The sequence below is a fragment of the Crassostrea angulata genome, chromosome 1 (assembly GCF_025612915.1).
Source record: "Crassostrea angulata isolate pt1a10 chromosome 1, ASM2561291v2, whole genome shotgun sequence".
In the NCBI taxonomy this organism is placed as follows: Eukaryota; Metazoa; Mollusca; class Bivalvia; order Ostreida; family Ostreidae; genus Magallana; species Magallana angulata.
This window is the reverse complement of record NC_069111.1, coordinates 57,479,716-57,502,996: the sequence shown is the minus strand read 5'-3', so window position 1 is coordinate 57,502,996 and position 23,281 is coordinate 57,479,716. Positions and strand designations below refer to the sequence as shown.

Genomic DNA, 23,281 nt, shown 5'->3' with positions numbered 1-23,281 from the left:
CGGTCAGTCTGTGTTAAATAAATCGCCACGTGCGACCGAGAATCTAGTGTCGCTTCAGCGCACACAGCTCAGAACATATATAGCCCCGGGTCATCAATTGTTATGTAATTGAGTAACAGTTGGAATGGTAATTTTACTACATAAAATATAAATAAAAAATCATCCAGAAAAAATGTTACCGTAACTCAATAGTCAATACCAAAAATAAAAATCCGTATGATTACAAACTGAAATCGGTTTTTCAGTATTCGGCGGGATTTGATTTTTCTTTTAACATTAGTATTTTTATTGGTTTCAGAGAATACGATGTAAAAATACAAACAGGAAATTAATCTAATATTATTTACATTGATAATGTTGAAAAATATTTAAAATTAAATTAGTCACATTCGTTAGAAAACAATGTTATACAAACATCCGATAATTTTTTTTCCAATCTAATTAAAATTAGAACTTCCATCCGCTCCCCGGTTTTCGATATGTCGCGTAAATTAGAACTTCCATCCGCTCCCCGGTTTTCGAGAAAACCGGGGAGCGGATGGAAGTTCTAATTTTAATTAGATTGTTTTTTTTCCTATGTCGTATCATTCGCGTAAATAAATATGTTCTGTACATATCCATGTACCTCAGAAAAAATTCAAATGATTAAACAAAAAAGAAAGTTGTAATTACTATTTCGGATTTTTTTCAAAGTAATTTAACATTGTATTGAAAGAACAAGAAATAAAAATGATTTAAATTTTTGACTCAATCTTCGTATATATTACATGTATAACGGCGTACAGTGTATATAGATTATCATGATCTATTTGAATTAAGTTCCATTCGTAAAGATTCCCATAATAATTAATTGCATGACTGTGTACATTGTAGGCAAATCCCTGTGCGTTAATTACGTCTTGTTTTCCGTTAACAGTGGTTTAAGTAATTAAAATAATTACTTGTAAAAATATCTATAATCGGGATTCCAAAGAACTTACTTACCGCAATTCATAGAAATGATCAGTATGTTTTCTTTCTATGTTTACATTTAATTTTGTTCAAATAATTAATAAATTTTCTATCATTGTGTGCTTCATCAAATACTGATTCCAATTACCTTGAAGTCATTAATTTTTCCATTGGCTATTGACAAAAAAAGAGACACTTGACCATCCAATGAAAACAAATACACAGAGTTTGATTGACAGGTTCAGCCAGGTGCAGGTCTCACCCGATGTCCGAGGTTATGTGTGCCGCGAGTGGTCTCAATAACAGTGTTTTCCCTTTATTTGAAAGTAAAAGGCTAGAATCTCATTTTAGGAGGCCGGGGGTCGAGGGCAAAGCCCTCGTGGGGGGACCAGGGGGGCGAAGCCCCCCGGCCGAAATTGATTTTAGGTCATTTCATAACCCTTAGGAGAGCTCTCAGGGCAGATACAATTTGAAATTTAGGCATCTTCCAACAGATTAAAAATCTTAAAAGTTTGTTATATTTTTAAAAATAATAGTATTTTTCAATATTTTTTTTTGGCATCAAATCAATATGACTGTCAATTTTATATGTTCAATTGCTATAGGTATTATTTAGAATTGCACATGCAGCTGCAGGTAATCTATTGCCATAAAAAACTTATTGATCCAACATTTTACTAGATGACAAGCATAACAAAATGAAATAAAATAAATTACCACTGAAAATTTACTTTTCTTCTTTATTATTTCACTTCATAAAATCAATGTTAAATCATGATGCATGTAATTCTTTAGATTTGGATTAAAATGGATAATTAATCTTCATCTGAGCTATTCGAATCTGAATAATTACATGCTGATGCATCAAGATTTAACATTTTTACAGCATACTGCACTTGATTTTTTAAGTCTGAGATATTGTCTGCTAAAATAACTGGGTTTGTCTGGACCCCAATTTCTGATGTGTAAGTCACATCTGATTCAGAATTTGGTTCTGTCAAATGAGCTAGATTATCATTTGAGGATTTCTTAGGTAATCTTCTTCTGTTTCTGGATGCACACCAAACATTCACTGATTCCTTAATTATTGTGTCTTCTGCTTCTTCACAGGGTGGTCCATTTATTGAAACTTGCATGAGGCATTCAAGCATAGATTGGGAGAGTCGATTCCTTTGCTTTGTCTTAATTGTTTTAAGAGTGCTTGCCCCTCTCTCTGGCCATGCATTACTAACAGGAAGAGCTGACACTACCTCTGCAATGTACGCTAACTGGGGATAAAAATGCTTCATTTGAGGTTTTAGAAGATGATCAATAAACCAGTCTGTTGGAGTTGTACTAGTACAATTTGATTTAACTTCATCTGGCATATTGGGCAACACAACTTCTGCAACATAGTACTTCATCTTTTCCCATTCTATTTTCAGTTTATCCGTTTCAACTTCATCTTTGCCCTCTTTTGGGTAGAAATGCTTTGCAATTACCAGAATGGCCTGCTTGCCATATTCCTTAAAACCAATATCATCTGGCAGTGGTACAAGTGTTGGATCCAATATCTGAAATGCAGACAAAAGTTTCATACTGTCATTGAATCTGGCATCAATATTTTCAATTAATGCATTGGTGTAGTTGGTCAGCAGTTTGTGAAGATATTCTGAATCTCTGACATTCCACTTGATATCTCCACACATGTTTGTAAAAGAGTCAGCATCAACTTTTAACTTTTCCAAGGGCTCCTCTGTTTCTTGTATCTCTTTTATCTTGTCCTTGGTCATTTTTACTGCAGGGTTAATTGCAGAAAAGCTGATGACATCCTTCTGAAAATATTTGGAAAGTTGTGCAAGGATAGGAAGAATGTCCTTTAAAATGTAGAGAGCACCTAAAAACTGGAAAGACCTCATCTTTTTCAACAGACCACAAGCTGTTGCATCATCATCCATCTGAGAAAGTGTTTGTAGCACAGACTCATAGTCACTCACAATGGCATCCACAGCCGCCTGAAAACTAAGCCATCTTGTTCTACATGCTTTTTTCAAGCGCTTGCCTACTGACTTTTTGGCTTCCTCTCCTAACATTATGTTTTTCATATCAGTTTGCACTTTTAAGTATGCTGCCATTCTCTTTGGTGAGTTCTCAAAAAATTGCCATAATTGTCTCAAAATTGTTTCAACAGTTTTTATGTACTTAATTGATTCATTTGTGTCTGTACAGGATAAAGCAAGTCGGTGACAGATACAGTGAATATTAATGAGCAAAGGGTTTTCCTCTTTCAGACGTGTTGCAACACCTGATCTCTTGCCAACCATGACTGACGCTCCATCTGTCACAAGTCCTGTCAACTTTTTAGTGTCCAACTCACAGTTCTTCAGCTCCTCGAGTATCAAAGATGTTATAGCTTCTGAGTTTGCACTCCTGTGCTTTTTTAATACATCTTGACATGAAAGGAAAAAAGTTTCTACTTTTCCAGTGTCTTGGCAGTAGAATTGAATATAAGTAACAAGATTTTCAGTGACAGAGATGTCTGTGGCTTCATCAGTCATTAGACCAAAAGCTTGAGCTTTTTGTGCCTTCTTAATAATTTCCTTCTTTACTGTCTGTCCAATGGTGCTGAATATTTCCATCTGACACCTAGCTGATCTGTGATTAAAATATCTCAACGCTTCAACATCACAAGTTTTTTGCATAAAGTCTAATAATGGAAGTAGTTTTTTATTTGCAATGAATTCTTTCATTAGAAAATATGCTGATGAAAACACCATCTGTAAGACACTGGATTCTACTTCTCTCTTTTTCGTCACTTCTTGATGAAAATAAGAAACTTCTTGAAGCATTTCACTTTCTATTGCTGCACTATGTAGTTTGCATTTGCTGTGTGTGTTCAATGCATCCACTTTAAACCTAACACTGGGTGTCCCAGAGAAAGTTTCTCTTTGATTATTGGGATGCTTCATGTTGTGTTTTTTACATACAATGCAGTACATGCCTTCATTTTCTATATACAATAGCCACCAATTCTTTGCCGAAAGCCAAGCATGTTGAAATTTACTTTTAGTGCAAGTATTAGTGCAACCTTTTTTACTGCACAAGTAACATGAGTGAATTGTTTTATCCGAATCAAATAAATCTTGAATATTTTTGACACACTGCTCTGGTGACCAGAGTTGAGTCGAATTCAGTGAAGGAGCTGGATTTCCTAAAATTGAGAATTTTTTTTATAAGTAATTCATTTCAAAACACAAACTTTAGTACCATTATCACATATCAACATGGGTCGGAGCATTACCATATGAAGATCCAGAGCACAAAGAACTTTCACTATCTAGTGTTGTTGAACAATCTGATTTTCCTAAAATAAAGGAGAACATTAAATTAATTATTTTACAATAACATGTACTTTAGTTACTAAAAATAGGGCTATAACAAATATTCATCTACTTTGAAAATATATTCAATCAACAATTCTTCATCAGGACTCAAAAGATTTTTATAAGTTTGGTTTTATGTCAATATCTATTGTGAGTTTCATAACAAGTATACACATTTCTCTTTTTTATTATAGATATATTGAAATTTATTATTTTAAAGTAAAATATATTACATGTAGTATATTACCGCCAACAAGAACTAATACCATAATTCAAGATCTTCGACAACTGAAAATAAATCGAAAACTTCAACAAATAAAACAAACTGAATTATTACAGAATAAACAATACATGCATGCTAATTACAAACTGTAAACCCAACCCATACATCGTAAGATGTGAAATATAACAGAATGCTTGAATATACTTCACAATTACAACAGGAAAAGAGAAAACAATAATTCGATTTGTTGGAAAAATTAATATTCATATCACGCAAACATAGAAAGAACATCCGACTCGGAGTCATTGAAATTCTGTAAGCCACAACTTCACAAACTGATAATGTAAATGTGTAACAAAAATAATGCATCACTGTTCATTCACTAACCCGAAGAATTTTTCGGCCTCTTTCCAGAAAATATTTCTTCCAACTTTAGCTGCCTTTTCTCCGCCATATTAAATGCCTTTTATTAATCGGGATCGGGATACATTCGTTTTAATCAAGTCGTACTTCGTCGAGTTCGTGTACGGTTAGATTTATCGACACAACGAAACTTTCGCTTTTTTATTTTTTTAATTTAAGGATTTTTAACCGGCATTTCTATGAATTGAAGCGGTCAATTTGGCCGGCGGCCGGTTCTTAGGGAAAACACTGCAATAAGAGTTATCGATGTAAATAAATTAAAAAAGATACATGCTTATCAAAACATGCTCGTGTAAGTTAAAGTTGATTAAGGCTTGTTCCAACAGAAATCATGTTTTGCTAACTGTATTTAATATTTTTTATGTATAGCGAATTTTAATATTGTACAGTCATTTTACCGGTAAAGAATCAGTATGCGGTGTCTCGTGTATGCAACTATTATTATCGGAATTCCAAATGTTTTTATTTTTTGTTTAAATCGCGTTTCTTTGTCCTTCTAAACTGTATCAAACTTCCGAAAATATAAAGGATGAATTACGGAGACAGTAATTTCAACACCCCCTCCAGTTTCCTAGTTTTGAATTCGTTTCCCAGTATCGAATTAAGCGCCCTTTATCTCTTCTGACCGAATATTTTGAGGCAAATTAATTTCAAAAATATACTAGAGGTACATGTTAATGGACTTATAAATGAACAAGGAAAAACAATTGTGGGAATATGTCATTTAAACAAATTATATGATCGTTATTTTTATCATACCGTTTTCCGGTCAAATTGAAACTGGACTTGAACATTTTTCATTTCCGTTACTTTATAATATTGAATTTTCATAAAAACACTTTATAGTAGTAATTGATGATAAGTAGTTGCCATTTTCCTTTGTTTTTCCCGTATATCTATCAATTTTTGCAGCCAAATAATACTTCTGTCGCAATGAACCGTAACTAGGAAAACTACACGTGGTTCTATTTGAAGTCGTAATTTCATTCAAAGCTCCATTATTATTTGATATGATGTATTATCTTTTTAAATGAATTATATTTACTAATTATTCACTAAATAGGGATCAATAACAAACTTATTTTCATAGTTAGGCTTTCGTTTTTTCTGCTTTGAACATCCGGCAGCTCATATCTGGGGCACATTTTTAATTTGTAAACAATTCGGTAAATAATCGTGCAAATGGCAAACAACTTCACGCACTGATATAATATTTATTTCTGTGTTATAATCACCTAGCTAGAATTTTTTTAAACCTCAACTTTGTCTTCCACCAATAATTTTTCTAAAAATTATTCGATACTGGCAAATATTCGTTACCGGTAAAACTGTACCAGTACTGAAACATCGTATAAAAACGTTATATATACATGTACTCTGTAACTAGTCGTCTTTTAATACATATACCTTTCTTTTGTTTGTTAAAAATAAATTCAGTTTTGTAAAAAGATAAGTATATCATTTCTTCTAGATTTTTTTTCTTCATGAAAATACCTACAAGAGAGTTTTGCCAATCACAAACAGTTTAAAGTACATGTAATGTAAAACACGGGCTCCATTTTGAAACAAATTGTCAGAGAGTTCCGAATGAAATCTGATAAACGTTTCACATGGTTCACGCACGCTTTGCTCGAAACGATTTAAACGCATTGTCCGAAATTCTGCACGCTTTGTCCGAAACGCTAAACGGTTTACACGAAACGCTTCACACGAAACGCTAAACGGTTAATACGAAACGTTTTTCGCACGTAAGTCGCACGCTTTTTTTGTTGTAGTAGTACGATTCAGGGTCTGTAAATTTTGTCAGCACGCAACAATTCTAAATTGCACATTGTCTTCAAAAATTTACAAATATTTAAATAAAGAAGTTATCTTAGAGAAAAGGTTACGTGTTTTGTAAACGGGTTCGGTATAAAAAAAAAACACCACAATTCCTGACATGACACATGAGTACATACTGTTTATTACAATGCTTGCTACCCTCTGAAAATTTAACTCGCCATTAAATATCTCATTTTTTTAAATAATGTTTGTTACGATTACATAAACTGTGTGCGACAAATAGTTTTCCTAAAACATTTTCTCATTATACCCCCCGCAAACAAAGTTTGGGGGGGGGGGGGTATATAGGAATCACCTTGTCCGTCCGTCTGTCTGTCTGTCTGTTTGTCCGTCTTGTCTGTGCAATTGTGTCCGGTCTATATCTTTCTTATGGAGATACATTGGAAGTTCTTAATTCACACAAAGATTGCTTATGACCTAAGGGTGTGTCATGACCTTGACCAAAGGTCATTCGGGCAAGGTCAAGGTCACTGGCAGAAAAAGTGCAAAATTCGTGTCCGGTCCATATCTTTCTTATGGGGAAACATTGGAAGTTCTTACTTCACACAACGATTGCTTTTGACCTAAGGGTGTGTCATGACCTTGACCCAAGGTCATTCGGGCAAGGTCAAGGTCACTGGCAGAAAAAGTGCAAAATTCGTGTCCGGTCCATATCTTTCTTATAGGGAAACATTGGAAGTTCTTACTTCACACAAAGATTGCTTATGACCTTAGGGTGTGTCATGGCCTTGACCCAAGGTCATTCGGGCAAGGTCAAGGTCACTGGCAGAAAAAATGCAAAATTCGTGTCTGGTCCATATCTTTCTTATGGGGAAACATTGGAAGTTCTTACTTCACACAAAGATTGCTTATGATTAAAGGGTGTGTCATGACCTTGACCCAAGGTCAATTGAGAAAGTTCAAGGTCATTGTTTCAAAAAAGCTAAATTCTGTCTGTGTCATGTCTTATTAATGGAAATATTAGAAGCTAAAAATTAACAGTTTCCAAAAATAAAGCAGTTGTTATTTATAAAAAATGGACAGTGAAATAGATTCATCCAATATTTTATATAATAGCAAAAATACATGCGTAATGATTTTTTTCTTAGCGGGGGGTATCAATTGTGAGCTTGCTCACAGTACCTCTAGTTTTCTTTTTCAAAACACGTTTTATATGCAGGCTTTCAATCACAACACGTTTTTATAACAAAAGCAGAACTGAAAGTTAATAATTATAATCGTTTGACACCATATCACATATATTTTCAACTCGCAGCAACAACGGAAGACCTACTCGTGGCTTTGCCACGAGCTCTGCTCTAGTTTCATGCTACTATTTGTCTACCAGGATTAAATTAAATTTTTCAAAATCTTATTGCACATCTATAGGACAGTCCCTATCATATCTCAAGATATGATGTATCTATTCATTAAATAATAAGGGGAGTTCTTGGATCTAGGTTTTTTTAGGAGTGATAAACGTCAATTTTCTGCTATTTTTTGACTCCCTAGATGAAATTTAAATTTTTAAAACCTTACTGCACATCTTTAGGACAGCCTCTATCATATCCCAAGATATGATGTGTCTATTCATTAAATCATAAGAAGAGTTCTGGGATGTAGGTTTTGTTTAGGAGTGATAAATGTCAATTTTCTGCTACTATTTGACTTTCTGGATGAAATTAAAATTTCTAAAACCTTATTGCACATCTATAGGACAGCCCCAATCATATCCCAAGAGATGACAGAGCTACTCCAAAAGTTGTAAGAGGAGTTACGGGAACCATACTTTTTTTGCAAAAAAACGTCATTTTTTGTTGCCCACTGATCCCTGTGATGAAAAAAAAAATTCTGAAACCTGATCACACTTCAAAATGACACCCCCAATCATATTCTAGAAGATCATTTTGCTACTGCAAAAAAAAAATGACGTTTTTTAAACCAGATTTTTTGTAAAAAAACGTCATTTTTCAGCCACCAAATGACCCCAAGGGCAAAATTGAAATTTCCGAAACCTTATTGCGCATCTATAGGATACCCCAAAACATATTCCAAAAGATGATTTGTCTATTGTTGAAAATGTAGGAGGAGTTCGAGGAAGAAGGTTTTTTGTGAAAAAACATCATTTTTTACCAATTATTTGACCCCCAGGACTACCAGAGAATTTTTGAAACCATTTTACAAAACAACATGACACCCCCAATCAAACTCCAAGAGTTCAGATTGCTAGTTTATACGATGTAAGAGCAGTTTGAGAAAGTAAAACGTGACAGACGGACGGACAGACGGACAGACGGACGGAACAGGACAACAACAATATACCCGAACTTTCTTTAGAAAGTGCGGGTATAAATATACCGTATTTTTCGGACGAATCGTCGATGCGGACGACTAGTCGAATTGCTCATTTTTAGCCAAAATTTTAACAAATTCCTACGATATGTCGATTCAGACGATACGTCGATCTTATCACTTCTAAATGGCATATAAAACTGCAGTAACATTATCAGTGTATGATGCCACGATGTCCCCGATATTGCTACCAATTATTATTAATGATTGACATTTAAACAATTACGCTTTATACTTATGCATCATATTTTCAAATACCGGTAACATCTATAAAGTCGCTTGCATTGTAAACAATTCCCGATATCGCGTGTTATGCAAGTTGTATGAGAGTAAACTAAACTTACTTTGTCAGAAATATTTTATTCCCTTAAAATAATTATCCACTCTGACCATCGCCAGTGTATTCGCCATTACGTAACCAGCCACCTGTTGACTCGGCGCGTGGTCAATGTTTGTTTAACAATTTCCGGTGTCAGAAGCATGCACCTGTCTCGTGTCGGACTTCAAAGGGGGATCTCAAGTGCAGAAAGCTTAGCAATTACTATGATTTGATGAAACTTGTTTACTTTGTATACAGTAATGTAGTTACACGCTATTGTTTTACATAGACACTGTTAGAAATAGATCGATCATTTGTACGACTTGATAATGACGATATACGACATACATACGTTTCCTAAAATTTTTATTTAACAACAATTAAAGAATTGGACAATAATTAATCAATGAACTTTAATCACTCTTATAACGGTACTCTTTATATACACAGGGAGTGAACACGCCGTATAGATCTTAGTCTTAGGGAATGATTATTACATAGCACAACCGATGTCAGCCTACTGTATAAACATTAGTATTGATAATTGCCGATTACGTATTTTAAAATTGAATTTGACCATAAAATATTTCTTATTTATACTTTTCACTAACAACTCTTTACTTATAAAATAATAAAACTTAAAAACATTCCCCGGACTTACTGCAATAATTTTTTCCATTCAAATTTGGTTTTAATTTTACTGCGCAATGTTATCTTCCCATTAGTGTCATATATGGAACCATGTGACGATGTGTTTATAAAAACGGAACGGTAAAACTTTTAATTGATTAAAGACATGTACCATTTTTTTAATTACCGTTATTATAATGTATACTGGTGTTAACAAATGAGTGAAAACGATAATTAATAAAGATGAACGATGAATTCAACAAGGTAATTTCCAAGCACACAGCCAACTCAAGATGATTAAAACCAAGATTTTTAATGCTATTTTTAACAATTTTCTGACCTCAAGCGTTAGACAAGTCGATTTAGACGATAAGTCGGGTGCTCTGCTTCAGAGAAAAAAAATACCGACTAATCGTCGGAAAAATACGGTAATCACTCCCTCCCTCCTGGGTTTAGAAACCTCCAGGCGACAATATTCCAAACAAATATTTTTTTAAAGATGGCCTAATATCTTGGAATAAAAAAAACAAGAGGCCCAGTTGCCACATCACTAATCTGAGCATCAATAGTTATAACTTTTGTCAAAGCAACATTATGAAGTCCACACAAATAATATCGACAATTTAGTAGAATATGGATACATCTGTTTAAAGGAACCATATTTTTTCCTATTTTATACTAAGCAATGTGCTCCATCCAAATTTCAACAAAGATGAATGTACACTACAAACAGAATGCGTTATTACAAATTTCAACAATTCAATATATCACAGGCATAATATTTTGAACCCCCTCTCCAATAACACTGAAAATTAGAGGGGGGTTCGAAATATCGCGGCCAAAATATTTTGAACCCCTTCTCCAATAGGAATTGACAATTGGAGGGGGTTCAAAATATCGCGGCCATAATATTTTGAACCCCCTCTCTAATAGCAATGAAAATAAGAGGGGGGGTTCAAAATATCGCGGCCATAATATTTTGAACCCCCTCTCCAATGGGAATTTGAAATTGGAGGGGGGTTCAATATATCGCAGCCATAATATTTTGAACCCCCTCTCCAATAGCAATGAAAATAAGAGGGGGGTTCAAAATATCGCAGCCAAAATATTTTGAACCCCCTCTCCAATGGGAATTTGAAATTGGAGGGGGGTTCAATATATTGCAGCCATAATATTTGAACCCCCTCTCCAATAGCAATGAAAATAAGAGGGGGGGATCAAAATATCGCAGCCATAATATATTGAACCCCCTCTCCAATGGCATTGAAAATTAGAGAAAGGGTTCAAAATATCGCAGCCAAAATATTTTGAACCTCCTCTCCAATGGGAATTTGAAATTGGAGGGGGGTTCAATATATCGCAGCCATAATATTTGAACCCCCTTTCCAATAGCAATGAAAATTAGAGGGGGGTTCAAAATATCGCGATCATAATATTTTGAACCCCCCTCTCCAATGGGAATTGGAAATAGGAGGGGGGTTCAAAATATCGCGGCCATAATATATTGAACCCCCTCTCCAATAGCAATGAAAATAAGAGGGGGGGGGGGGTCAAAATATTGCGGCCATAATATTTTGAACCCCCTCTCCAAAAGCAATGTAAATTAGAGGGGGGTTCAAAATATCGCGGCCATAATATTTTGAACCCCCTCTCCAATGGGAATTGGAAATTGGAGGGGGGTTCAATATATCGCAGCCATAATATTTTGAACCCCCTCTCCAATAGCAATAAAAATTAGAGGGGGGGGAGATCAAAATATCGCAGCCAAAATATTTTGAACCCCCTCTCCAATAGCATTGAAAATTAGAGGAGGGGTTCAAAATACCACAGCTATAATATTTTGAACCCCCTCTCCAATGGGAATTTGAAATTGGAGGGGGGTTCAATATATTGCAGCCATAATATTTTGAACCCCCTCTCCAATAGCATTGAAAATAAGAGGGAAGTTCAAAATATCGGGGCCATAATATTTTGAAGCCCCTCTCCAAAAGCAATGTAAATTAGAGGGGGGTTCAAAATATCGCAGCCTAATATATTGAACCAGGGGTTCAATATTTTATAGGGGGGTTCAATATCTGCAGCGATATATTGAACCCGGGTTCATAATATCGCATAATATATTTCGCGGTATCAAAATATTATATGACACCAGGGGTCATGATTTTCATAACTTTCAATCTACACTACTTGAGAATGCTTTCACACAAGTTTCAGCTTTCCTGGCTGATTAGTCACTGAGAAGAATATTTTTAAAGATTTACTCTATATATTCCTATGTTAAACTTCAACCCCCCATTGTGGCCCCACCCTACCCCAGGGGGTCATGATTTTCACAATTTTGAATCTACACTACCTGAGGATGCTTCCACACAAGTTTCAGCTGTCCTGGCTGATTAGTTTCTGAGAAGAAGATTTTTAAAGATTTACTCTCTATTTTCCTATGTAAAACTTCGACCCCCCATTGTGGCCCCACCCTACCCCTGGGGGTCACGATTTTCACAACTTTGAATCTACACTACCTGAGCATGCTTCCATACAAGTTTCAGCTTTCCTGGCTGAGTAGTTTCTGAGAAGAAGATTTTTAAAGATTTACTCTATATATTCCTATGTAAAACTTCGACCCCCCATTGTGGCCCCACCCTACCCCCGGGGGTCATGATTTTCACAACTTTGAATCTGCACTACCTGATGATGCTTTCACACAAGTTTCAGCTTTCCTGGTCTTATGGTTTGTGAGAAGAAGATTTTTTAAAATTTCTCGAAAATTTTCATAAATTTCTAATTATCTCCCTTTGCAAAAGGGCTTGGTCCTTAATTTTCACAACTTTGAATCCCCTTAGGCTAAGGGTGCTTTGTGCCAAGTTTGGTTGACATTGCCTTAGTGGTTCTTGAGAAGATGTTGAAAATGTGAAAAGTTTACAGACAGACGGAAGACAAAATGTGATCAGAATAGCTCACTTGAGCTAAAAACTATATCCCTCTATAATGCAAAAGGAAAGAAAAGGAAGCGACCCAACAAAAAACATTTTAACAAACAGCAATCTGTACAAGCCCTTTCACTCCCTCCCAAGAGTCAACAAGAGATCTACACTGCTTCCATTGACCGCAGAGGCACACATATCATGTTTTATCTTGAAAATCATGATGGATCTACTACAAATGGAAAGTACGCTTATGAGGTTCAAAGCCATTTGTTTAAGCCTTTCTTCAAAAAACTTGAACAAGAAATCAGTGACTGTAAATCAGGGAAAGGATACGAGGTCATAAACAGGAACAGCACCCAATACTTTCCTGTATCCAGAGTCTTCTTCAACACTTTTCATGCATCATCTTACTCCTTCAAAAGCCAGGCTCTTGAAAAATTGTCACTCTTCTCCAGAAGGCATTTTAGCATTCAAAACAAAACTCTATGATCATGTCAAACTCTTCCATACAAATGCAGACCTCTAAATTTCTCAGCTGAATACAAATTAATTTTTCAAAAATCACTCTATTATATTTTCCCAATTAGGTCATTTGATATTTATTCTGTGTCCTGTACATAGTGCTAGGTAATGTGACTGCAGCGCATTATCATCAAATTCAAAGGACCCAGGATAAATATACACAACTCAAATTTTTTTTTTTTTTTTTTACAATATTTTAAAATAATTCTCCCTTCTGTTTTTCTTTAAAGATTCCAAATTTTGTTTAATTTACTGAATAGCATTAGAACGTCTGTGTTGAGTTGAGTTGAAGATATTTTATTGACTAATGATGTCAAAAGGATCGGACACAAGTTCCAAAAACTTAGAGAGTCCTCTCCTTGTTGTACATAATATATTACAGTGCCATACAATGCCAGTTAACATTTATAACAGGTATAGTACACTTAATGAAATAGAAATAAATCACTAGTTTTGAATGATGAAATACTGTAATACTGTGCAAATCTAAAATTAGAATTAAGATGGATAAGAAAGTTATGCAATTACATTTAAAACTTAGGTAAATCTTCCACACTTTTGTATAAATGTATGAACTTCTTTAAATATTTTTACATTTTCATCATAAGATAAAGTTTTGTCACCCCACAGTATCAAATGTACATCAATTATATTCAAAAAGTTCAACGATAAAAGATTATACATAAATGATCGTCTTTATAATGAATATTTTTTACAAACGAAGAACAAATGATGTGCATCTTCTAAATTTCCACATGAACACATTGGGTTGGCTATTATATTACATCGATGAAGATCATAATTGAGAACACAATTATGCCTTAATTTCATATGAATGATATTTAAAAATCTTTTACCAAAAAAGAAATACTTAGGAGGCTTTGTATAATCGCTCTGTAGTGTTTTCTTAAAAATACTCAATGAAGTAGCTTCCCTGGTATTAGTACTCAGACTATTCCACTTACGAATAGTGTCAGGAAAAAATGACTTGTTAAAAACTTCTAATCTACATCTAGGCGAAGAATAGTTTGAGGAGTTTCTAGTATTATAGTTGGAACGCGTGTAAGTTATGAACCAGCGGAAACTCTTGTAGTTTCTTAAACTGCTGGGGAACGGCATAATGCTCTATCTTAGTATCAAGTAAACTTACTTTTTCCATCAGAACAATTTTTCTTTATACCTTGAAATCATAATTCATTTTTTCCAAAGTTTTGTATCTAAAATACTATTGCTATTTATTTTTCTTTTCTATAAGTAATCAATAATAGGTAGTTCCGTTGTGTCACATGTTGATTTCTTGTGGTTGTGCTTACTGATTGATCATTTATCATGCCTTGCCCTATGCCCAAATTTGCAGATTCCATGTCAACATAAACCGATGCCATCCTTTTTCCAATCCCATGAACACCTTTGATATAAGCTATAATGGAACTCCTATAGCAAACATGGGATGTTATAGCTCTTATAATTATATACTTTTTTTTGTCATGATGGAACTCCCTACTGGTGGGATGTCATGACTTATTGTTTATCATGATGGAACTCCCTCAGGGGATGTCATGATCATGAACCAGGTTGCAGTTTTTCCCAGTTACTGGTAGAAATTCTTTGTGGAGACGTCCACTTGCTGCAGTTCCTGTCTGAGGACATCAAATCCAATAAACAGTACAAATTACAAAAGAAAACCAAGTGCAAATCAACAAACCAATACAGAACCAATACAGAACCAATACAAAGACTTTCGTGATTATGTGAAACATGACTTATTCATTTCATCTATTCATTCCATGGACTGATGTGACATTTATGATGCTGTTTTCAGAGAGACAATCTATTTTCATAATGAACAATGTAAAGTGAAATAATAGCATCTTTTAAATTTTATAACTCTATTGTTCAATGTATGTGTTTAATATTTTTCTTTTGCATTGTACATGCAAGTCTTGATATTTTTTTTTTCCTTTCTCCAATTCTTTTTATAATGGGCCCTTGTATATATATATATATATATATATATATATATGTATATAGTAGCTAGTACAAATATTAGTTTAGAATTCATTCAATTAATAAGAAATCCAAGGATTTTTGCTGAATTTTGTCTGAAAATGAGCAATTCAGCCTATGCCCCACGTCGACATATGCCCCGGAAAATACGGTAATTGGTCATAAAAGTTAACAGACAGCTAGATAAATGGACAATGGACAAAATGTAAACAGAAAAGCTCACTTAATGCATTTGGTTCAGATAAGCTATAAAAGGAAATATAAGGAAAATAATAGTAGAAATATCTTCTGTTGCAGATGGAAAACTTAAATAAACAGAACAATTCTAATAGGTCTTTCCACAAAAAGGGGGAAAATCTTAATTACGGTACTAAATAATATATCACTTGCCAGACACCATTGTCTTGTCCCAATTGTCATGGTTTATGACTATTACACATGTTCTCATTTATTTAAATTTGTTCAATGATAAAAGTACCTTCATAACTGTTTTTTCGTACCTATTCCTGTTCCATCAAATACAGGCGTCACTTTACATCCACACCTGCAGCTCTTCTTTCCCCTTGCTTTATTATCAATTTTGTAGGACTCTCCAGGAGCTAACTTTCCTAGCAAGTGCTCCGCAAGTGTAATGCTTATATCCGTCTCTGTAGCTGCCATTTCTTCACCTTTTACTTTCATGTCAAAGACTTTTTTCAGACAGGTTTCGTTATACTCTACAAATAATAAAGTTTTTTTTTTGTTAAGTTTATTTACATACCCTGAAATGTGCTATGTACTACGTTACATGTACGCCACACAAATGGTTTTACACTAGGTACATCATTTGAACAAACACTGCACAGTTTACACAAGATGCTACACGGTTGACATGAAACGCTGTCTACAAACAAGAGGCCCATGGGCCACATCGCTCACCTGAGCAACAACAGACATAATAAAATCAGCTTTATGCAGTCATATACAAAATATCTGAACAATGTCATATAATAGATCCTGTATAAAAAAAATTCCCCTGCATACTGTAGATTCCTTATTTTTCGTGAGTACTTAATTCCGCGAATCAACCGTTTTGCATCAAATCGTGAGAATATAAAATCGCAAACACCAAATTTTCATCACAGTTTCATTTAGTTTACATCTGTCAGAAAAATAAAAGCGAGATTTTAAAATCCGCGAGATGTGCCTCTCGTGATTTTACGCGGATATTAATTCCTCGCGTTTAATTAGGAATTTACAGTACTCTTATGTTTATCATTGAGCCCCTTTGTAACAGGGTGATTTTACAGTCATATCACATATTGAGCATTGCAGTTCTTGAGAAGATGATCAGACTTAAACAACTGTTTATATATGGATTATAAACCTACATCAAACTTTGAACCCCTTGTGAGGTCTAAGAATTGTCCAGGGGCCAGAGTCTAAACAATTTTAAAGAATCAACAATATGTCAAAATGCTTGCATATAAGTAAAACAATATATAAAAACATTTGAGTTTTTGTGAACAATTTAAATGTTTTCCTTTGTAAAATTGGACCCCCCCCCCCCCTCCTGCCATGTGGCTCAACCCTACTCCTGAAAAATCATTATCCCTGGGGGTAGGGTGGGGCCACAATTGGAAGTGGGGAAGCCAAATTTTTACATAGGAATATATAGGGAAAAATCTTCTAAAACACAAATTGTCTAGAAGCCGGAGAGCTCTAACTTTAGTCAGTTCAGTCTTCAAATAGTCTAGATTAAAATTTGTCAAAATCATATTCGAACAATTTGAATCTTCCCTACTTGAAGATGCTTCCACACAAGTTGCAGCTTTTCTGCCCAATCGGTTTCTGAGAAGATTTTTTAAAGATATTTCTCTATATATTCAAATGAGAAACTTCGAACCCCCTCCCCCACTGTGGCCCACCCTACCCCTCGGGATCATGATTTTATCTATCTTGAATCTACTCTAACCGAGAATGCTTTCACACAAGTTAAAGCTTTTCTGGCCGATCGGTTTCTGAGAAGAAGATTTTAAAAGATTTTCCTATGAAAAATTTCGACCCCCCCCCCCCCATTGTGGCCCCACCCTACCCCTGGGGATCATCATTTGAAAAAAACTTGAACCTTCACTACCTGAGGATGCTTCCACACAAGTTACAGCTTTTTTGGCTGATTAGTTTCAGTGAAGAAGATTTTTAAAGATTTACTCTATATATTCCTATGTAAAAATTCGACCCCCCCCCCCCATTGTGGTCCCACCCTACCCCTTGGGATCATCTTTTGAACAAACTTGAATCTACACTACCTGAGGATGCTTCCACACAAGTTACAGCTCTTCCGGCTGATCAGTTTCAGAGAAAAAGATTTTTAAAGATTTACTCTATATATTCCTATGTAAAAATTCGACCCCCCCCCCATTGTGGCCCCACCCTACCCCTGGGGATCATCATTTGAACAAAACTTGAATCTACACTACCTGAGGATGCTTCCACACAAGTTTCAGCTTTTCTGGCCGAATGGTTTTTGAGAAGAAGATTTTTGAAAAATACCAACAAATGTTCAATGATTTTTAATTATCTCCCCTTGAAAGAGGGCGTGGCCCTTCATTTTAACAAACTTGAGTCCCCTTAACCTGCTTTGTGCTAAGTTTGGTTCAAATCGGCCCAGTGGTTCTGGAGAAGAAGTCGAAAATGTAAAAAGTTTACGGACAGACAGACGCACAGACAGACAGATGGACAGACTGATTCAGCATGGTTCAGGCTCTATGACTTGACAACCGACATCATACAATCTTGAAATAAGATGTTTACTGTCAACTTCGATCATGTGTTGATCCATCATTTTTCGTTTTTAAATGTTTTTTTAACTTTGATAGTGGCGGAGAATCTCATTTTCTTCGTATTATGAATAATGAATATTTCGATGCTGTTTTTGAGCATGTTTTTCTCTCATGCAGGATGTAGAATTATGTCGCTAAATGAAAACCCAAAGAACGACGTTTACAAATCCGGATTTGTTCGTTTTTTCAAAACGACAATTTTGCCGAAACCTACGCTCGCAGGTTATGTTAAACATAGAAATAATTTTGAACAGCCTTATTTAAAATTTAGGTTTAAAATCTGTATATATCATTGTTACATCATAAAATAAAGTAAGTCTTCCAAACTTCTCACTAATTCCTGTGGGGGAGAAGTCATAAAGTATAAATTTCTGTCATAGGTTGGTCCTCAAATAAAACTAGATAAATATGTTTTTGCAATTTTCCCAATTTGAACAGTTAACACGTCAATTTTCCCAATTCCAAGGACCCTGGACCCAGTTTAAAAACAGTAGGAAAACCCCTGCTGTGTGCTAACCCAACATGTTGGGTTTGAGAAAGAAATCAGATCATCATTTTAATATCAAATTGAATCAAAACGATCAAGTTTTTTCCTTGTGAATAAATAAAATTAGAGACAATAAATGATTTGTGCAGGGATGTATATATACGTCATTATTTGTGTTAAAGAATATAAAGATCAGCCTTATTTCAAAGAAATTTAACATTAAGACAAAATCAAATTCGTCATCCAATTTTGGAGACAGGGTAACTTTGCAAACAGAAATTTAGTATGTGACATTTTCATGACGGAGTAAATTCTGGTCAGCGATTGTCTACAATCTGCTCGGGATAGAAGTTCAAGTTATTTTTACTAAACTCTAGGTCAATGTTATCTCGGTCTGACAAAATTTTGTTCGGTCCTGTGTGTTTATTGATTACACAGGACCGAATGTCCTGTGTTGTCAAAAAAATTTTTTGCACAGACTGCATATGCTAAAAAATTGTTTGATAATCATATGTTAATTTCATACATTATTGTATCAATATATGTATACTTCTATAAAATGTGACATTGCATCCTATGATACTGAACTTGGGACCATGGCAGGATAATGTAATTACTTGGGAATGGATATATGATTATGATGAAAACATGTCGTATTTACAAAAATAAAAAGATGTTTACATTATATAGTTAGTTGAAATGACAATAATCAGTTGATAGATTTCAGTCACAGTCCTGACTGATTACTTAATTAATTCCTTTTCTCACCTATAGATTTGTAAAATGCATTAAGGCGTAAAACAGCTTCTTTCATGTGAGGTTCCATGTTTTTTATGTCATCACTGCTTCCTTTTTCCAAACTTTCCAAGAAAGAAACTCCCTCATTGAAGATTAATGTAAAAGGAAAAACACATGGCCGTCGGTTTGTTTTGTTCCTCAACACTTCATATTCACAAGTGACTTCTGAAAATGATATACTTTTCGTCCCATTACAAGATTCTAGTTTGATAACAGCAAATCTAAGCATATCAAGTCCCGGGTTGTCTTTTAAACCCTTAAATATCCGCTTGTCAAGATCAAATTCCTCCATCTTTTAAACTCTGAGGTCATTTCCGATTCAACAAAAGAGTCTTGGTAAAATCGGTAGCCAAACCGGGGCCGGTGCAAAAAAAAAAAGCCAGGGCAGATCGAGATTTTATAATTTTCTTCTTTATTAATCTGCCAATCTCATTACAATTTTCAGGATATGTTACGGACCGATATATTTATATTCGCTGTAAATATTGCTGCAAAACTATGCGTATTTTGGAATTTATTGACGATTGTTGATTTCCAAGTTGGTAAAATGGGTAGGCAAAACACTGGGTCGACGTTTTACGGGTTTGTGGACTTATTTAAGAAGAAACTTAATAATTCATGTCTAATTCCGTTAAAACATATGAAATACATTTAAAAAATATAGATTTCTTTAAAGGAAATTGATATTTCTGCGATTAATAACACGTTTTAAGAAAAACCGGGTCATTAAAACCGGATCCGATCACCCGGGACAAACTTGATAATTCCGTAATAGTTGCGTTTCAATATTATCCCACATGGATATTTATTTTCTGTTTTCTGCAACGGTATCATCAGAAATGTGCAGGTGTAACAAACTCAGGTGACCTGTTTTATATTCATAACTGTCCAAAGTGTGCATCCACCTCTCACACATACGGATATGTTAAACATAATTTCCCAATTGTTTCTCTCTTTATCCTAACATTTGTGCTTGTAAGATATTTTTTATTTTATGAGGCAAACCGAGTCTGTGCCCTGGTGGCACGACGTGTTAACCACGAAAATAACAGTACCTTCTTACAAAATAAAAATAAACACAAATAAAACCTTCAGCATGCTTATTCATTTGTATTATCACTCTTTTAAATAATAAGTTCTGTTTAGATTTTCAAAAACTATAATATATAAAAATATTCATTTATTAATTGTAAAATTTATAATGATTATATATAAATCACTTTTTTTTTCGAAATTATTGTTAATTAAGGCTCTAATGATGATACATCCTTGCGGTTAAAGCTGGGCAATGTCATAATATTTGGGATAGCTAACTTCCTCACTTCGGAATTTTTGAGTTTGTCCCGGATGATCGGATCCGGTTTTAATTAATGACCCGGTTTTTCTTAAAATCTATTAATAATCGCTGAATGATTACTTTCCATTCAATAAATGTCACTTTCTAACTAGTATTTCATATGTTTTAATGGAATGAAACATGACTTTATTAAGTCTCTCCTTAAATAAGTCCACAAACCCATAAAATGTCGAACCGGGTTTGCCTACCCATTTTACCAACTTGGAAATCAACAATCGTCAATAAATTCCAAAATGCGCATTGTTGTTGAACGATATTTGCAGCGAATACAAATATACCGGTCTGTAACATATCCCTAAAAATTTCAATAACATTGGTTAATTATTATCGACATAAATTGAAAAATCTCGATCTGCCCCGGCTTTTATTTTGCCCCGGCCCGGGTTTGCTACCCATTTTACCAAGACTCTAAACGGAAGCGCCACGTGGTTAACATGGTTAAGCGGTTAATGGGACGTTTCGCTCCTATTGACGTTTCAAATTCGCCATGTTTTAATTAACTGATTATGAAAAAAATAATCTGAGAAGTGATTTTTCACTTCAGAGTAAATACATGTAATATCGACGAGTTGTCGCCAGTTGTCATTCTGTGACATGTCGCGTCGGCGATTGTATGAGCCGGTCCTAACAAGTTTATAGTTTTATTATTGTAAAAAATTGGGAATTGTAATTGGAAAAAAGCTTTTAAAGTAAATTTTCCTACGTGTCGACATTAATGCTATGTATATCGAGTGCCGACATTTTATATATATAATCCCCCCCCCCCCCAAAAAAAACCCCGTTTTCCCGGAAATGTTTCCCTTTATGGAGAAAATAAGATTGTAAAAATAAACAGTCAGTTTTTAAGGTCTTCCGTTTTCAACGGAAGACCTTGTACTGATTCTGTTGGTAATTCTTTTTTTTCTTTTTTTTCTTCTAGATGTTTTTTAAACTCAAATATCTCGCTTGTTTGTTGTCCTATTATGTTCAAATTTTCAGGGTACATTGCAAATTACAAATTCTCAACATCAACTGAAAATCATTGAAATCATCACTTCGGGTGCCGAGTTATTCCCCTTTTTCAAAAAATTATAGACATTCCTGTGCACGCAAAGGCTCTGAAACCATCCATGGCATGTGTTTCAAAGTCATAAATCTTGAAAATAGATACTTTGAACGTTGTCCTCCGAGTTTTGTTTTTATGATTTTTCCCATTTAAAGTTTCAAAAAATTAATTTAAATTTTATGTTTTAAAAAATGCTGATTTTTGGTCGTGTTTTTGTCTCGTAACTTTTTAGTTTAATTTTTTTTCTGAACACATACAGAACAAAAAATGTGCAAAATATCAAGGGCTTTCACTTGACACCATTGAAAAAGGGCTGGCCCCTTTAATGAGGGACCTAGAGCCCTTAAAGGTCTTCGCTTTATAACTCCCAAATGGTTAATATATTGATATAGCTGTCGCTGGAAAAGTTGTTTATTATGATGTTAATAATGTCGTTACAAAATTATTTTGTACCGGTATTGCGTAATATGAGTGTAAAAAGCTGTCTTGTTAACACGTACCTGTTTTCATTTTGCAAGTAAACGAATAGTCTTTGTGCGCACAAATGACATAAATTAACAACTGAAAGTGTACCAGCTTATACGGAATGCTTCAATTCATTAGAGAACGTTTTTTTTTTTTTAAATTATACATGTTTTTCTTACAGCTTTATTTTTAGTCATTTCTGTTTAGGTCTTCGAGTGGAGAATCCTTAAGAAAAACGAGAACGAGAAAATATAAACAATCTTTTTCTTTTCCAGTAAAATATATGCACTGGATTTTTAAAAAAATAACTTCTATGAAATATAGTTTAGTCATTTTACTGCAAGCATTTCCAATCTACCTAGATTCTTAATTGTGTGTGTCATTACGTAACGCATTCCTCGCCCGCGGCCGAGGAGATCGGTCGCGGCCGGACTACCTAGCTGTCAGCGGTTATCTAATACACAAGATCTGCATCTTGTATAGGTTTGTTTAGCCGTAAACACAAAGAATTGTTTGAATTTTGATTTCATATAAAAGTTTATTCATCTTAAATTGATTAAGAGTAATTGATAGAGTGTTTAAGAAATATAAAAGCAATATTATTCTCAATCTGAAACATCGTCAGACATATATGAATTGTGGGTATCTAAGTCTAAAAAAATAATACGTATGTAATGCATTTTATTCATTATCAAATCTACATGTACCTGGGTTCTGAGCTGTGTGTGTCATTTCGTAACTCACCCCTTGCCCGCGGCCGAGGAGATCGGTCG

General features: G+C 34.5%; 2 protein-coding genes across 5 annotated transcripts in view; both read right to left on the bottom strand.

Annotated features, from left to right (window-relative positions):
• The window catches only part of LOC128160186 (uncharacterized), a 66,023-nt gene extending 46,070 nt beyond the window's left edge, over positions 1 to 19,953 (bottom strand). For 2 of the 3 annotated variants that reach the window (XM_052823479.1, XM_052823473.1), the window contains exons 1-2: positions 19,612 to 19,953; positions 16,035 to 16,250 (exon numbers count right to left, since the gene is read on the bottom strand). In XM_052823479.1, coding sequence (XP_052679439.1) covers positions 16,035 to 16,250; positions 19,612 to 19,933 — 538 coding nt within the window. In that variant the 5' untranslated portion in view covers positions 19,934 to 19,953. Of the gene's footprint in view, positions 1 to 12,720; positions 15,168 to 16,034; positions 16,251 to 19,611 lie in introns of those variants that run through there. The other variant, XM_052823486.1, reaches the window with a different exon arrangement.
• On the bottom strand, positions 1,317 to 5,191 carry LOC128160167 (E3 SUMO-protein ligase KIAA1586-like). 2 transcript variants are annotated; one of them, XM_052823451.1, is made up of 4 exons: positions 4,924 to 5,191; positions 4,547 to 4,601; positions 4,232 to 4,294; positions 1,317 to 4,141 (listed from the first exon to the last, which is right to left on the bottom strand). In XM_052823451.1, exon 4 carries the CDS (start codon positions 3,927 to 3,929, stop codon positions 1,767 to 1,769), a length of 2,163 nt encoding a protein of 720 aa, XP_052679411.1. In that variant the 5' UTR covers positions 3,930 to 4,141; positions 4,232 to 4,294; positions 4,547 to 4,601; positions 4,924 to 5,191; the 3' UTR covers positions 1,317 to 1,766. The 2 variants fall into 2 exon arrangements, with proteins under 2 accessions (XP_052679411.1, XP_052679405.1); XM_052823445.1 differs by having other exon boundaries at positions 4,561 to 4,601.
• Positions 19,954 to 23,281: the final 3,328 nt, after the last annotated feature.

What these genes read in the sequence shown, in the direction of transcription:
- LOC128160167 (XM_052823445.1), bottom strand. Translation starts at nt 4,582, where the DNA reads ATGGTATTAGTTCTTGTTGGCG. An exon ending in GGTATTAGTTCTTGTTGGCG is followed by an intron (nt 4,295 to 4,560) that starts GTAATATACTAC and finishes CCTTTATTTTAG; the next exon opens with GAAAATCAGATTGTTCAACA. An exon ending in GTGCTCTGGATCTTCATATG is followed by an intron (nt 4,142 to 4,231) that starts GTAATGCTCCGA and finishes TCTCAATTTTAG; the next exon opens with GAAATCCAGCTCCTTCACTG.